The 14,286-nt window shown below is 41.7% G+C and overlaps 2 protein-coding genes across 2 annotated transcripts; one reads left to right on the forward strand and one right to left on the reverse strand.

The window, feature by feature from the left end:
- Positions 1-1,186: 1,186 nt before the first annotated feature.
- On the reverse strand, positions 1,187-7,915 carry LOC311270839 (uncharacterized protein). Its single transcript, XM_084376039.1, has 2 exons — positions 7,736-7,915; positions 1,187-4,796 (listed from the first exon to the last, which is right to left on the reverse strand). Exon 2 carries the CDS (start codon positions 4,672-4,674, stop codon positions 3,016-3,018), a length of 1,659 nt encoding a protein of 552 aa, XP_084232165.1. The 5' UTR covers positions 4,675-4,796; positions 7,736-7,915; the 3' UTR covers positions 1,187-3,015.
- A 1,965-nt stretch (positions 7,916-9,880) lies between these two features.
- ftr14l (finTRIM family, member 14-like) lies at positions 9,881-13,644 on the forward strand. The gene is made up of 7 exons (XM_084375144.1): positions 9,881-10,433; positions 10,597-10,692; positions 10,784-11,017; positions 11,116-11,275; positions 11,373-11,558; positions 11,978-12,114; positions 12,986-13,644. Exons 1-7 carry the CDS (start codon positions 10,035-10,037, stop codon positions 13,367-13,369), a joined length of 1,596 nt encoding a protein of 531 aa, XP_084231270.1. The 5' UTR covers positions 9,881-10,034; the 3' UTR covers positions 13,370-13,644.
- The last annotated feature ends 642 nt before the right edge of the window (positions 13,645-14,286 follow it).

Genomic DNA, 14,286 nt, shown 5'->3' on the forward strand with positions numbered 1-14,286 from the left:
GCAGCTATAGTAAAGATTTTGGCTTAAAAAGGGTGGAAATAACATCTCTTCAAATCAAATTATCTGCTTCTGGAGAATTAAACTGGACAGGCTGTTTGGAGCCATTTTATATTTTTTTCCCTCGTTTTTAAACAAGTCCCAATCTACCTCAGTCGACCCTCAAAAAGCTACAACGCTGTTTTGCTGTGAGGCTCCAGAAATGTTTTGTGGATTAAAAAATGACATCTGTCTTTCCATCAGCATGAGGGTGAGTAATGACTGAATTTACATTTTTGGGTCAACTTTCCCTTTAATAGAACCTTCAGTGACAGTTCTGTTACACTGACAAAGAAAGTCTGAGATTTACTATCAGTATAATTCATAAAAACAATGTCTTCCCATAATTCGTTTTATCCAATCGTTGAATTAGCATTTTATGTTTTACAACTACTGCCAGACTTAGGTAAAAATGCAATAACTAAGCTTAACAATTTTAGTTTGATATATTCTGTCAGTGTGTGTTGAGATCCCTGGACATTTGCACCAGCTTTAAAATACACATAAGTACGATCTATAGTGTAAATATCAATGACGTAAAACAGACGTTGCCCTGCACCCACGGGACTGATAAGCCGTTATTTCTGGAGGTTTCAGTGACAGTGTCTACCTCAACAGGCAATTTAAGTCTGAACTCCAGCTGTGAAAGAATGTAAAGCAGTGAGTGTGGGAAGAAGGTAAGTTTCCTGACATTGTGCTGTTTTCATACAGCTCACAGGCTTTTCCCATGAGCTTTGCCCATAAAGATCGAATCACACTCAGCTGCTGCAGACTGATTGGGCTTTGGTGAGATCAGATTAATTCTCCAGCTGTAGGAAGGATAAGAGTCCTATAAAAATCAATGTAAAACACTCATTCAGTTCCTGTCCCACATCTGGAGTACACCCATTGGTCCTTTCAAACTTTTGCACTAGTAAAGACTGACACCTTGTGGATACATGTGGGAAATGCAGGGCTCAGAGAACTTTTTCCAGTGTTTAAGTCAGCTATACACAATTTATTTTACGGTAGAAAGTACATTAGCAGTACCAATACCTCACCTAGTGTCATCATTATGCAGGGTCTTTATAATTATTATTGTAATGAGTAATAACCAGTTGAGACTGGGGTTGAATCCTCATAATCACACTCCATTGACTGAACATCACAAGAGAGTCAACAACCTTTATTTATCCATATATGTGCCACTCAGAAACTGGGAAGAGGTGTTACAGGATTTGCCCCTACGAGAAGCCTATATGGATCATTTACAATTTCTTTCTACAATGAGGCCATTGACAAAAAATGAAGGGAAAAAAAAAATAAAAGACAATATGGTCGTAACAGTGTAAACGTATGGTAATATACATGAAAGCAAAAAAAGCAATAGGTATCAGTGACATCAAATTAAAATGTAGGGTAAGTTAGTATGAATAAGAACAAAAGACTCCTGAAAACCCAAACTTTTTTTCTCAAATAACAGCTCGGCATACATTTCTACATAGCATGCAATAAGGCACCTATCTAACACAAGGAAGAAACCTATGCTACAGTTTGAAGCACAATTGTTATCCAAATAAAAAGAAAATATTGCTCACCATGTTCACTCCCATAAAAACTGTATATCTCTCATTCCCTTTCATATAACCCAAGCCATATCTAAAAAAATACATCAGTTTGTAAAAGATATTTTACACAGGACAGTAAATAGAGCGCAATCCGTTGGAATTCGGAAAAATCTTGTAAAAGTGAGATTTTTTCTCGTGTAGTCTTTAGTATACACAACCTTATTTTTTCTTCTTTTTTTTGATCAAATTGTGATAGTTTGCAAGATCAACATGAGTAAGTTACCTATAGTCTATACACAGGTCATTGAATTAGTCTCCAAAGCAATAAACAAAGTGTGATGTTGCATTTCGTGTACATTTTGGTGCGTGAGTACAGAGGAAACTGCACGGTAAATAATTAGGACACAGTACATGTTGTAATATGCTACCCAGGAGGTCTTTATTTTCTATTATGCATTTTCTAATAGCTAAATTGCATGTCATAATAGAATCAGGGTGTCAGCCAGTATTGCTCTCTGTACAGTCAATGCAGCAGTGCTTACCCATCGTAGACATACAAGAAAAGAACCTTATAAATATACAAGATGGCTCATGTCGGATGGAGCCCGAATTCAAGAACAAGCTGCATGAGAACACCTGCAACATGTTTTTTATCTCAAACACGTAAAACAAATTAAAGTCATAAAAAGGGGGGAGGAAAAAAAAGGTGGAGACAAAGTGGATCTTACTATCAAAATCTTTTGGAACAGCACACTAGTCACCTATACATATATATATAAAAGAAAATCATTAAGTATTTACATTGGATTCTTGATGTTTGCTTCACAAGGGTTATGTGGGTGAAAAAGAAATAAAAATTGAGACAACAGTTAATGTTCACCAATTGTGTTGGTAGTCTTGAATAAAGTTGCAGCTGAAAAGCACATGTCCACCTGAAGGTACATAAACTGAATTCTTCTATCAAAAAGACTAACCAGAGAGTGAAGCACATCTTCTCCTGGTAACAATTTTTAATCATGTAGATCTTCAAATCACGTTTTTTTTTTTTTTTTTACTTTAAAAGTGTTCAAAAGAGGTCCTGGAGCAAGTGAAGCACAATCACAAACAAGAACAGAGGCTCCTTCAGAATCTATTATTATACCCTCTTCATACTGAGCACAAAGTCCCGGGTTCAGCTCTGAATTATAGGTTACAAAGTCCTTCAGGACAAGCCATTTCCTTTTGAAGACTTGAGTGTTACTATCCATTTATTCTCAGCTGCTCCACATCAATGTAGCAATGTGCTAACCCGGCCACTGCTGTCTATAGAAGTTGGCCTGGTGTTTCCTGTGGCGTGGCGATATCAGTGATGGGACCATTGGTAGAACATAAACAGGGGGAGCAGGGATGTTTGCGCTTGCATGAGACAGCATGTAAAAGTTGAAAAGGGCGCTCACTGATCTACATGGATCCTATGATGTCTGGAGAGGGAAGATGAATGGTTAAAGCCTTTTCCACACTGGGAGCACCTGTATGGTTTATCAACAGACAGGATGCGCTGTTTAGGGAAGGCATTGTTAGGGAATCCCTTCCCTGTGGGAATGGTGGTGTACTGCTGCGGTTGCGGCTGTGGTGGTTGCGGCTGCTGCTGTTGTTGCTGTTTGGCTTCCAAGTGAACTCTCTGATGCCTGGCAAGGGAGGAGGAGTGATTGAATCTTTTCCCACAGTGAGCACAGGTGTAGCTCTTTCCCTCCGAGTGGACTCTTTGGTGCCGGGACAGGGAAGAGGAATGATTGAAGCCCTTCTCACAGTGGTGGCACATATAGGGCTTGTCTCCCTGCTGGTGCACCCTCTGCTTTGGGGGAGTGCCATAAGACATGGGTTTCCCAGGCTGAGGAGGAGAAAACACTGGATTCTGCAGGTGGGTCTTGTGGTGGCGAGACAGAGAAGAGGAGTGATTGAAGCCCTTGTTGCAATGTCTGCAGGTGTAGGGCTTTCCTCCGGCGTGGACTTGCTGGTGCTTCTTCAGATGGCGTTTGCGGACAAAACTCTTCCTGCACATGTTGCATTTGTAGGGTTTCTCACCCGAGTGGATCCTCTGGTGCTCTCTCAGGGTGGCAGCAGCCGCAAAACACTTTCCACACTGCGCGCATCGGTGGGGTTTATCTCCAAGCACAACTGCTGCGTGGGTCTTCTGGTGCTGCTTCAGGTTGGAAGTTGTAGCGAAGCCTTTGCCACACTGGCCGCAGGTGTATGGCTTCTCCCGTGCATGCACCTCCTGGTGCTTTTTCAGATGCCTTCTGCGGACAAAGCTCTTCCTACACTGGGTGCACTTGTAGGGCTTGTCCTCTGAATGCATCTTCATGTGTTCCCTCAGGGTGATGGCAGCTGCGAAGCTCTTACCGCACTCCGAGCATCTGTGTGGCTTGTCAGGCAGATGAATCATCTGATGAGACTTTAGGCTGAAGGCATCAATAACATCTTTGCCCATGATCTCCACTCCAGGCGGAACGTAGGGCTTCTCTTTCATGTGAATCTTCATGTGTTGTTTGAGGCTGGCCTCCACAGCAAAGCTCTCACCACAGTGGACACAGATGTAAGGGTTGAGGTCCTTATGGATCTCAAAGTGTTGGTGGAGATCAGCTATGCTGCCAAAAATCTCCCCGCACTCGTTGCACTGCAGGCCGTGGGCTTCATGTATGATTACACCATTTTCGGACTCCACTGTCAACTCCCCGCCATGGTCAGACTCTACTTTCACAACATGCTCGCTTTCCGTCTTAAGCAGCACCTCTCCCAGCAGAGCCTCACTTCCTGTCGTCTTGATTTCTGCTCCAGTGAAACAATGCATCTCCCCATGTTCCACCTTAATGTAGTCGTGGTCTGTCTCGGCTACAATTGCATCCACACAGGCTACAGCTCCGAGATCTGACCCCAGACCCTGGATCTTTAAGTCTGAGCCATGGATCTCCAGCTCTAATCCACGCTTTTCCTCAGTCATGATCTCCGTTTCTGCTCCGTAATGAAGGTCGACATGGCTGTGGGCTATGACACACTCCGACCCAAGTGTGTCAAGGCCGGGTGTGTCACATTCAGTCTCTGACTCGGCCATGAGAACACACTCCAGCCCCACGACCTCCGTTTTTTTGCCGGGCGATGACTCAATAAGGAATCGGGGTATAAAGAGCTTTGTTTTGTTCGCTGCAGCACTGGTGTTCTTGTCAGTGATCAGACCTGCAAGAGAGGAAAATAAAGGAAAAAATAACTACTGTGCCTTAAGTGGTTTTAATTTCGTAGATCATTTGTCTAGTGTAATGTGTACTGATAAACAGAAAAACAAAATTATCCAGAGATAGACAAGAAGGAAAATTTGTTGCCCCTGGGGCCCTAGTAATCTCACAAAATTTGATGTGGAGGCCCAAGGCTAGTGAGATTACTGTGCCAGTTTCCTTGCATGTGTGTCCTATGTTTTTTACATCTTATGGTCACAAAATGATAATTTAAAATGAGTGTTTGTAACAAACAGCCTGCTGGCATCAAAATTTAGCTGGCTCAAACAGAGACAATATGAGCCAGTACACGCCATTGTATGCATGTCTACATGTACATAACTCATGTAGTGTCCTGGCGCAGGGTTAAGCAACATATCTGCAATTCCTATTGACACAATTACCGATTTTAACATTTCAATACTCAATTATCACAAACGTATCACAATCACATGAGAAAAGTCCGAAATCAAGTATCCTTAATGTGAGATGGTGTTTCCCCTACCAGAAAATTATATTATGGGTGTATAAAAAGATCGTGATGTTGGCCATTTGGTAAAAAATTGTGCTATAATGCAATTTAGAACATCTCAGGGGCTCCTTACACAATTGCGGGAAGAGACAATAAAGCCAATATTAAGTTAACAGCCAGTCTTGCTAAGGGACAAGTTTGACAACAGATCATCATCTCTGTGCAGACAATAATGACAATGATCATCATCTGATCAGATGTTGTACAAGATAGTTTGATAAGGGTAAGGCTCCTTTGCAACATCAGTTTGACAGCCCCCCTGGAGAAGGAGCCCTGCTTGCCCGGGACAGGCATGCACAACCTCAGCCAACACAAAATAGCATCTGGTTGGTGGCAAAATAGCAAACAGTGATGTTAGGTTAAAGGTGATCAAAAAAAGGCCTGGATATTAGACAAAACTATACATTATGTATTACTGTATATCCACTGGTCTACGTTCATAGCATCTACAAATGCTGAGAATCTGCTGCATTATGCTTAGAAAACAGTGATAGAGCTGAGAGATGTATGAGGCTAATGGCTCGTAGTAAACACCGAACAACGAACTTGTGGAAAAAGTGGATATAAAAAGCATTTTCTATAAATGCTCATATCTCATCAACGCCACTGTGGCAATACTACTTAGCAAGCTAAGTGATCAATTTGCTAGCTAAGTTAGCACTTAAAACAGGCTTCACCTCGCTGGCTAACGCAATTGATAAAATCAAAGTAGAACAGCACATCATGATCACCCCAGCAATAGTAATACAATCCACAAGCCAAAGCCCAGTGGCCCGCAAATATATTTATCTGCGCAGTTCCCTAATATCGTTATTTAATGAACATAAAAGGCGTAAAGATAATGTAAGCATCTAAGTTTTGTTGTTAAACATTGAAGTCCTGGTTGCTAGCCCTCAATAACAGCTACAAATAGCCTTCATAGCCGCTAGTTAGCTGGCTATGGTCGAGGGGGGACTGGTTAACGACAAAACAGCATTGTGTTAGCTGCTAATGTGTTCGCGTTTTAGCCAGCTAACTAGCTTCTTAGCAAAAGCAACAAGAGAGTAATCATAGTAATGACTAAAAGAACAGCGAAATACTTACATTAAAAGGAATGATCGAATTGAGTTATTTGGTGCTATTTCTGACGCAGCTACCGACGCGGAAATTCTCCTTGTGCGAGTATTAACAGGCCATCTTGTTGTGCCACACCAGCACTTCCAGCTAGCCAAGATTACATGCTCGCCTAAGATGGCTGCCGCTAGCTAACGTTAGCCAAGTTAGCTTCCGCCCTTCAAAACATATTGAATTAGAGCTACCCCCGAAGCGATCTCTGACTATGCTAAAAACACACAAAGCGTAGTCAAAATGTGCGTCTAGCAATATAGAAATAATCTCCAACCCCCATTTAACATGCAATATCGCCGAAGACGACGTTGTAAGCTAATGGTTTGTCGGTTAGCACGCTAAGAGCCGTACCGTAATTCCAACCAGGAGTTGGCTAGCAGAAACAAAGATGGCTAACCGAGAGGGCGATGAATGCTGCGCGAAAAGCCCGGGAAAGGACGCGTTTTACTTACATAAGGATCCACGTAGATTGCAAATCCCAGAGCAAACGCTGTTTAAAATACATTAACCGACCCGAACAATATCAGGCAAGTGCTTCAGTTGCTGCTTGAAAGGACGCGACTAATCTTGGCTACAGACCTACAGCCCTCCTTTACTGCGGCAGCACCCGACAAACCGCACACACGACTTCAATGGCGGCCTTGCTGATGTTAGCAGCTATCCAGCCGAGACAATATTAGCGTGCTGGCTACATAGCCATGATGCCAAGCTAACGAGCCAGCTAATCCAGTTTGTTAGCACGGCTAAAGTCTGCTCTCCACTTTTGTACTAACTTAGTCTGTATATTCTTAAACATTGCAACGGAAGCTTTGCTAAACCACCCATCCGACCATATTAGGTCTGGTTTCGCATGCAAAGATAAACTGAACACTGATTCAAGAAATACTGATGGGCCGATCTACAAGGAACACGTCTCAAAAATAACCTGGATGAGAATCAAAACTGAAATAGTTCCTTATCCAGTGTGTGCTTTCCCAACAGCACAAAATGTAAGAACCAGTGCGAGTCTAGGCCTGTATTTTTCCATTACAAAGTTCGTTACTATCGGAACTGGAGAAGCAAAACAGACCTGTAAATAAACCACACACACTGACTGTAATAATAAACAATAACTTCGATTATAATCCGTTAAACAGAGACTTGCCTCTGCCCTAACGCTGCAACTACTCATGATGGAGTAAGGTGAATTTAAACGATGAATAATCACCAGGAGTAAAGCTTCACGCCGGTCTAAAATAAATAATTTCTCGCATGCACACACCCACCTTTATGTCCGTTTACTTTTGACGACTGAAGAGAGAAAAAAGAGAATCGTTTAGATGCTTCAAACTCTGGGCTGAGAAGAGCTTTGCAGGCTGTTGTGAGGCTCGTCAAACCGCTGTGTGTGTCCTCCTCTCTGGTCTGTGTGTGTAGCTGGCGCCACTGCTCATCTGGCGCCAACGTTGGACTACCGACGCACTTTAGCGAAAGCAACCATTGTGGTTTCAATACAGCACGAGCACCAGTACCGCCACCTACAGGCCAGGGGTGGTTCCTGCAGGACACACAGGGGACCCCAAATACTTTTAAATTTCCATTGTCTTATGCAGTGTTTGGTTAGTGTGCACTGTTTAACACTGGTGGGATGTAACTAAGTACATTTACTCAAGTACTCTACTTAAGTACAAGTTTGAGGTACTTTACTTAAGTAGGCTATTTCCATTTTCTGCATCCTTTTAAAGGTAAATACTGTACTATTTACTCCACTACATCCATTTGATAACTTCAGTTACTGGTTGCCAGTGTTACCAGGTGTTGTCATCATGCGTCAGGCTTTGAGTGAACATGTTAATCTGCAATGTAAACTAGCTCACAAATTAGTTTGTTCTCTGCCTTTGACTTATTTCTGATGCACGATGACAGTACCTTCATGATTTTATTAAAATTGTATTTAAGACTTTTACACACTTTAACATAAATTAATTAATAATTAAGAGTATTTCTTCTATCTACTGGCTACTAGCCAACCATTTCCTAAAGCATTTTGATTTGTTTCTGCCTCCATTAGCTAGTTGACAAGCAAAGGTAGTTTGTCAGCATGCAAGTGAAAATTGCTACAAAAAAAGGGCCTGATAAACCTGATTGTTAAACCGTACCCTAACATCACTGGGATCTATACCTCGGGGGAAAATACCAACTATGGCAGCCAGTAAAAATGCTGAGACATACTCGATTTATTAGGCAGTGTGCACGTGGCCACAGGCAGATGAGCATGAAAGAAATCCAAAGCATCTTTGAAGTTAGATGTGTAAAACTAATCACTTAAAACAAAACAGTGTCTCAAGTGCCAACTGGATATTTAATGTGCACATTGATTGGTCAAACTATGCCAGACTACAAGTATTTACATTATAAGTAAATACAATAATTTATTTGATTTATATTAGGAAACATGACATTCAGACGAGGTGAATACAGAAAACAAATGGATGACAAAGTCATTTTCTTAGTGAGTCACCACAAACTGAGTGCTCCAGTGCAGCTTGTTATTGAACCTTTCAAGTCTCTGAAAGATATGTCCTAATGTGGTGTTTTGATTATAGTGGTAGAGACGACATCAAACACGCCCCTCCAGTGTTTCCTGTAGGTGTTCAGGTGGGTTGAGGTGACTGTGAAGGCCACACAGCATGATTCACATCATCAAACCTCGGGGACCCCTTGTGACTGAAAATCTGCATTCATTATGTTTTTAAATAAATTGTGTAGTAATAAATGAGTCCCACAAGATGATGCTGTTTTCCCATCGCCAGTGTTATATCAAGTACTGATGCTGTGGGCAGCACATATTGTGCATATCATGGGCAGAGGTCTAAAGATAGACATAACACAAAAGTGATCTTGAAATAAACACAACAAACAAAGGTCATTACTTGATGACAATGAAATCAAAGAGAAAAATGGTCAAGCCAATGATGTTTGAAGACAGTGGCTTTAGGTGAGTCTGGTAGTGTGACACTTATGAAACACAAACCCTCTTAATATAAGGTTGTGTCCTGTGAAGGTTGTTTATTGTGTTAAAAATAAGAAAAAATCCTGTTTTCACCTATTCTGTGACTTCCTCAAATGCCCCTAAAAGTGAGCTTTATGTTGACTCAACCTGTCTTCATCTGAATGTAAAATAACTTTAATTCTTAGTTCTTGACAACAAGTCCTGTACAGCTGTACAGCAGTCCTTTATTATTTTTCCAGTTTCATCTTCTTTGTCTCAACCCTCTATGTGTCAGGCAGCGTATTTGCAGTAACACCCATTCCCTGACAATTAAGCGTTCAACCAGGAATACTGGTTTTACAGTGAGAGTCGAGCACATAGCTGAGATTCTGTCACACACTGTGCCAGTCTCACAGTTTCACTGAAGCTGTTGACTTCAGGAGCAAACTTTCTCTGCGGATACCTCGTCCTGCTCACTTCTTTGTTGAATCTTTTTTCTTAAGCTGTTGATCTCAACCCATTTTATTTTGATTTGAGCACTGCTGGGCTAAATTACCTGTGGATTTTACTTGCGTTACCACCTCTGCTTGGTAAACATGTCTCACCCCAGCACTCTGGATTTAGACAGACACAGCAGCTTGGACAAATCTCGACGCTCCACCGGTCGCAGCCAGTCCAGGGCCGAAGCCAAGTATGGGGAGGTCCTGTGTGACTTCTGCACGACAAGGAAGCAAAAGGCTGAGAAGTCCTGCTTGGTGTGCCTGGCATCATACTGCGAGACCCACCTCCAGTCTCACTATGAGTACCCTGCCATGATGAAGCACAAGCTGGTCAAAGCTACGGGTCAGATGAGAGAGAAGATCTGCGCTCAGCATGACAAGCTGCTGGAGGCTTTCTGTCGCACAGATCAGACATCAGTGTGCGTGCTGTGCATGATGGATGAGCACAAACATCACGACATCGTCCCGGCTGGAACTGAGAGGACCGAGAAACAAGTGAGTGGTGAAAAAAACATCTCTCAATCTATACTTTTTGTGAAGATCCTTATGGACTTGAAATCTTATTTCTTGTGTAAGGCTGACATGAAGACAGCAAATACTTCATCTGTAGTGTTATCATCCACTAACAATGCCAACTTTTATGTCATCCCCTCTACAGAAACAACTTGGTACCACGCTGCACAAATCTCAACAGAGGATTGACCAGAGGATTAAAAAATGGCAGGATCTCCGACAAGCTGTTGAATCAGTTAAAGTGAGTAAAAAGTCACCACACTTAAGTTGAAAGACTACAAACATGTCTGCTTGCCATCCACCATATTCTAACAAACCCTGTTTCCAATCAGCACTCTGCACAAATGGTCCTGGAGGAGAACGAGCGAATCTTCACCGAGCTTCTGCTTTCCATAGAGAGGAAGTACAATGAAGTCAAGGAGATGGTCCGCTCCCATGAGAGGACCACCGTGACACGGGGGGAGATACTGCTCGACCGCTTGGAGGAAGAGATCACCCTGCTGAGGAAGAGACACAATGACCTGGACAAGCTCTCACACACAGACGATCACATACACTTTCTACAGGTGAGTTTGATCTGAACTGAGGACCAAGACCTTTTTTACGCTATTTGCTAGATATCCCCTTTCTCATCTCTGTCTTCCACTTTCTTATTATTCACCAGAGCTGGCAGTCTCTGTCAGGCCCCTCCGGATATGAAGACCTCAACAACGTCAGTGTCGCTCCCTATTACTCCTTTGATGCTACCAAGAGAGCCATCGCTTCACTGAAATTACAAGTAGAAGAAGTCAGCAAGACAGAAATGAGCAAAATCTCAGGAACAGGTGGACAAACTAGTCTTTCTTCACCTCAAGTAGAACTGGTGCCTGTCTTTCATGATGCTTATGCTGCTGTGTGTCTTTATAATCTGTCTGTCCATAGTGAAGGAAGTCTACATCACGCAAGAAACTGACACAAAGACAAGGAGAGAATCGATTTTTATGGAAGAATCGAAGATAAGAGAGGAACCAAGACCAAGAGAGGAACCAAGATCAAGAGAGGAACCAAGATCAAGAGAAGAACCGAGATCAAGAGAAGAACCGAGGTCAAGAGAAGATTTCTTGAAATGTGAGTTATTAGATTACTTTTAAACATAGTTATTAGCTATAGTCATGGTTTCATAAGGGATAGTAACAGGAAACTCTCTATCCCCGACAAAGGGATGAATACACCATGTGTTGAAACGACTGAAACGAGTGTCAGGGAAGGTATGCTGCCCGCAGAACCGGTTTGGTGAAAGCCAACTCACAGTTCCGTTTTACTTAAACAAACACAGGTGTTCCTGCTTTTATAGTCCTGTGGGAAGCACTTCAATAAGCTGATACGTGGTAATTACAAAGAAAAGGTTGAAGCAAAAGCAGAGATGTTAAATTGTGACACTACAGGCTCACAGAAACATCTCATCTCAAAAGACACAAAGACCAAAACACACTGTTTGAAAAACCTCACAGAGGTGAATAATTATTATTTTGTCCTGTATTTTTTAGACTCTTGCCAGCTGATTCTGGATGTCAACAGTGTCCATCCCAGCCTTCACCTCTCTGAGGGTAACCGAACAGCTACGATGAAGAATGAGCCCAAGAACTACCCTGAGCACCCAGAGCGATTCGACCACTGGCAGCAGGTGAGAATGAACCGCCCGCAGAGATGTCATCTGTGCCTGAAGTGAAGAAGAGGGAGGTTCATGTTTGTGAATGGTGTAGAGCTGAAAGGATCATGTTATCAAGAAGGGGGCATACTAAATCTTGAATACAGATTGAAGAGTCAAAAGAAGCTTTCATTGTCAGTAAATGTGCTCTTCTAATCGCCCCCCTGCACCCCTCCTGGTTAACTGGTTGACTTAAAATGACTACCTAAATCCGGCTTTTAGTGTAAGTCTTTAAACCCTGCTTTCAATTGTGCAGCAGTAAGTGATTTCTCAAGGCAAGGCGAGGCAAATCCATTTATATAGCACATTTCATTCCCACAGGCAACCCAAAGTGCTTTACAGATTACACAGACAAAAGCACTAGAAATAAATGATAAAAACAATAAAAGCAAACAGCAAAGGTTTTCTGAACTCTTGTGTTAGCAGCTTTTATACAGAAGCTATCCAGAAGGGAACCTGGTGACACTGGCCACCCCTGAAATCTGATTGGCCACCCAATTATCCATGAGTATGATTGGCTATCTGCTCAGTGAGAGGCAGGACCTCAGTCTGAACCAGTTGATTGATGAGTATTTTTGAATGTATATTGCTTTCTTTTGTATGTACCCTAGTTTTGGAGGTACAGTTTGTTTTTGAGGACTTAATAGTGGAAAGTACGGAAGCTTTGTATTATATTCGATTGGTCCCACTCTGTTTTGTTGTGATTGGTAGGACTGTTTATTTTTTAAACGAACCAGCTAAATGAATGTAATGTTATATAAAGACAAACAAACAAAAAAAACCCAGTAAACACAGGAATACAATTCTTATTGAATTTTCAATCCTTATTGCATCCTTTTCATTCCAGGTGCTGAGCAGAGAGAGCATCAGTGGGTCTCGTTGTTACTGGGAGGTGGACTGGAGGGGGACAGAGATAGACATCGCAGTTACCTACAAGGGAATTCGCCGCAAAGGAAACGGCAATGAATGCAGCCTGGGCTGGAACAACAAGTCCTGGAGTCTGTACTGCACTGACTCCAAATTCTCCTTTGTGCACAACAACAAGAGCAAAGAGCTTCCAGCTCCAACAGGGTCTCGTATTGGCGTCTACCTTGATCATGCAGAAGGCGTGCTGGCATTTTACAATGTCTCTGATGGCATGAAGCTTCTGCACAAGGTCCAGACTACATTTACGGAGCCCCTCTACCCTGCATTCAGTGTGTGGGGCTTTGGTACTAGTGTCAGACTGTAGGAGAGCCATCGTATACATTTGAAACAGAATGTCTGATTAATTCTGGTTTGATTCACTTTTTGTTAAAAGTTATTTTCTCCTCATGAATTATGAACTAGTGTTTTGAACAATCTGATCTGTTGTTGTTCTTTTGATCATCGACTGTTGTTTCGGGGCTATCTACTCTGAAGAGATGAGAACAAAATCACAGTTTTATATGCAACTTTTGATCATCATGTTTTTCCTTGATGTCACATATCTTTTTCTTTATTATGTTAATGCATGTTATATTTATATTACCGATGATAAATGCTGTGTGTAAAAATAAATGATAGTTTCTAAACCCCCAAGTTATGACTGATTTATCAGGCACTTTAAGGATTTGCACAAGACTGTCTCTGATCTTGTTAAAAAAACATCATGTGGACACTGGCCCAACATTACTGGAACTGGAGTTGCTGTTGTTTTTCACACTCATGTCAGTCTATTAGCCATCTTGGCTCCATTAGTACAGAAAATCAGATCTGGGCCTAACAGTGGTAGGTCATTCTACAGAAATGTCCACTTTTGGGAGGGCAAATGTCTGAACATTGTCTTCCCTTTCAACATTTAAACTTAGACCACATTGCTCCATAACTGTAAACACATGAATGAAAGCTTTAAGACTTTTTATCTTTTTTAAACTTGTGTTATCCATAAATAAAGTAAGACCAATGACAGTAACATGAAAAATGCGTTTTACAAAATGGCTGCTGGCATCAAACCACATGATGTCAATCACGTAAAAAACTAATTAAATCATGTCATTCTATCATTTGTATTCAACCTTTTAACAATTCCCTACTAATAAAATAGGTTACACTAGTGACGTCAACTTAATAAAGCTTCATATGAATGAATCTACATTTCATGGATTTAACAATGTCCTGTCTTCAAAA

The sequence above is a fragment of the Pagrus pagrus genome (assembly GCF_965226575.1).
Source record: "Pagrus pagrus genome assembly, chromosome: 15".
Classification (NCBI taxonomy): Eukaryota; Metazoa; Chordata; class Actinopteri; order Spariformes; family Sparidae; genus Pagrus; species Pagrus pagrus.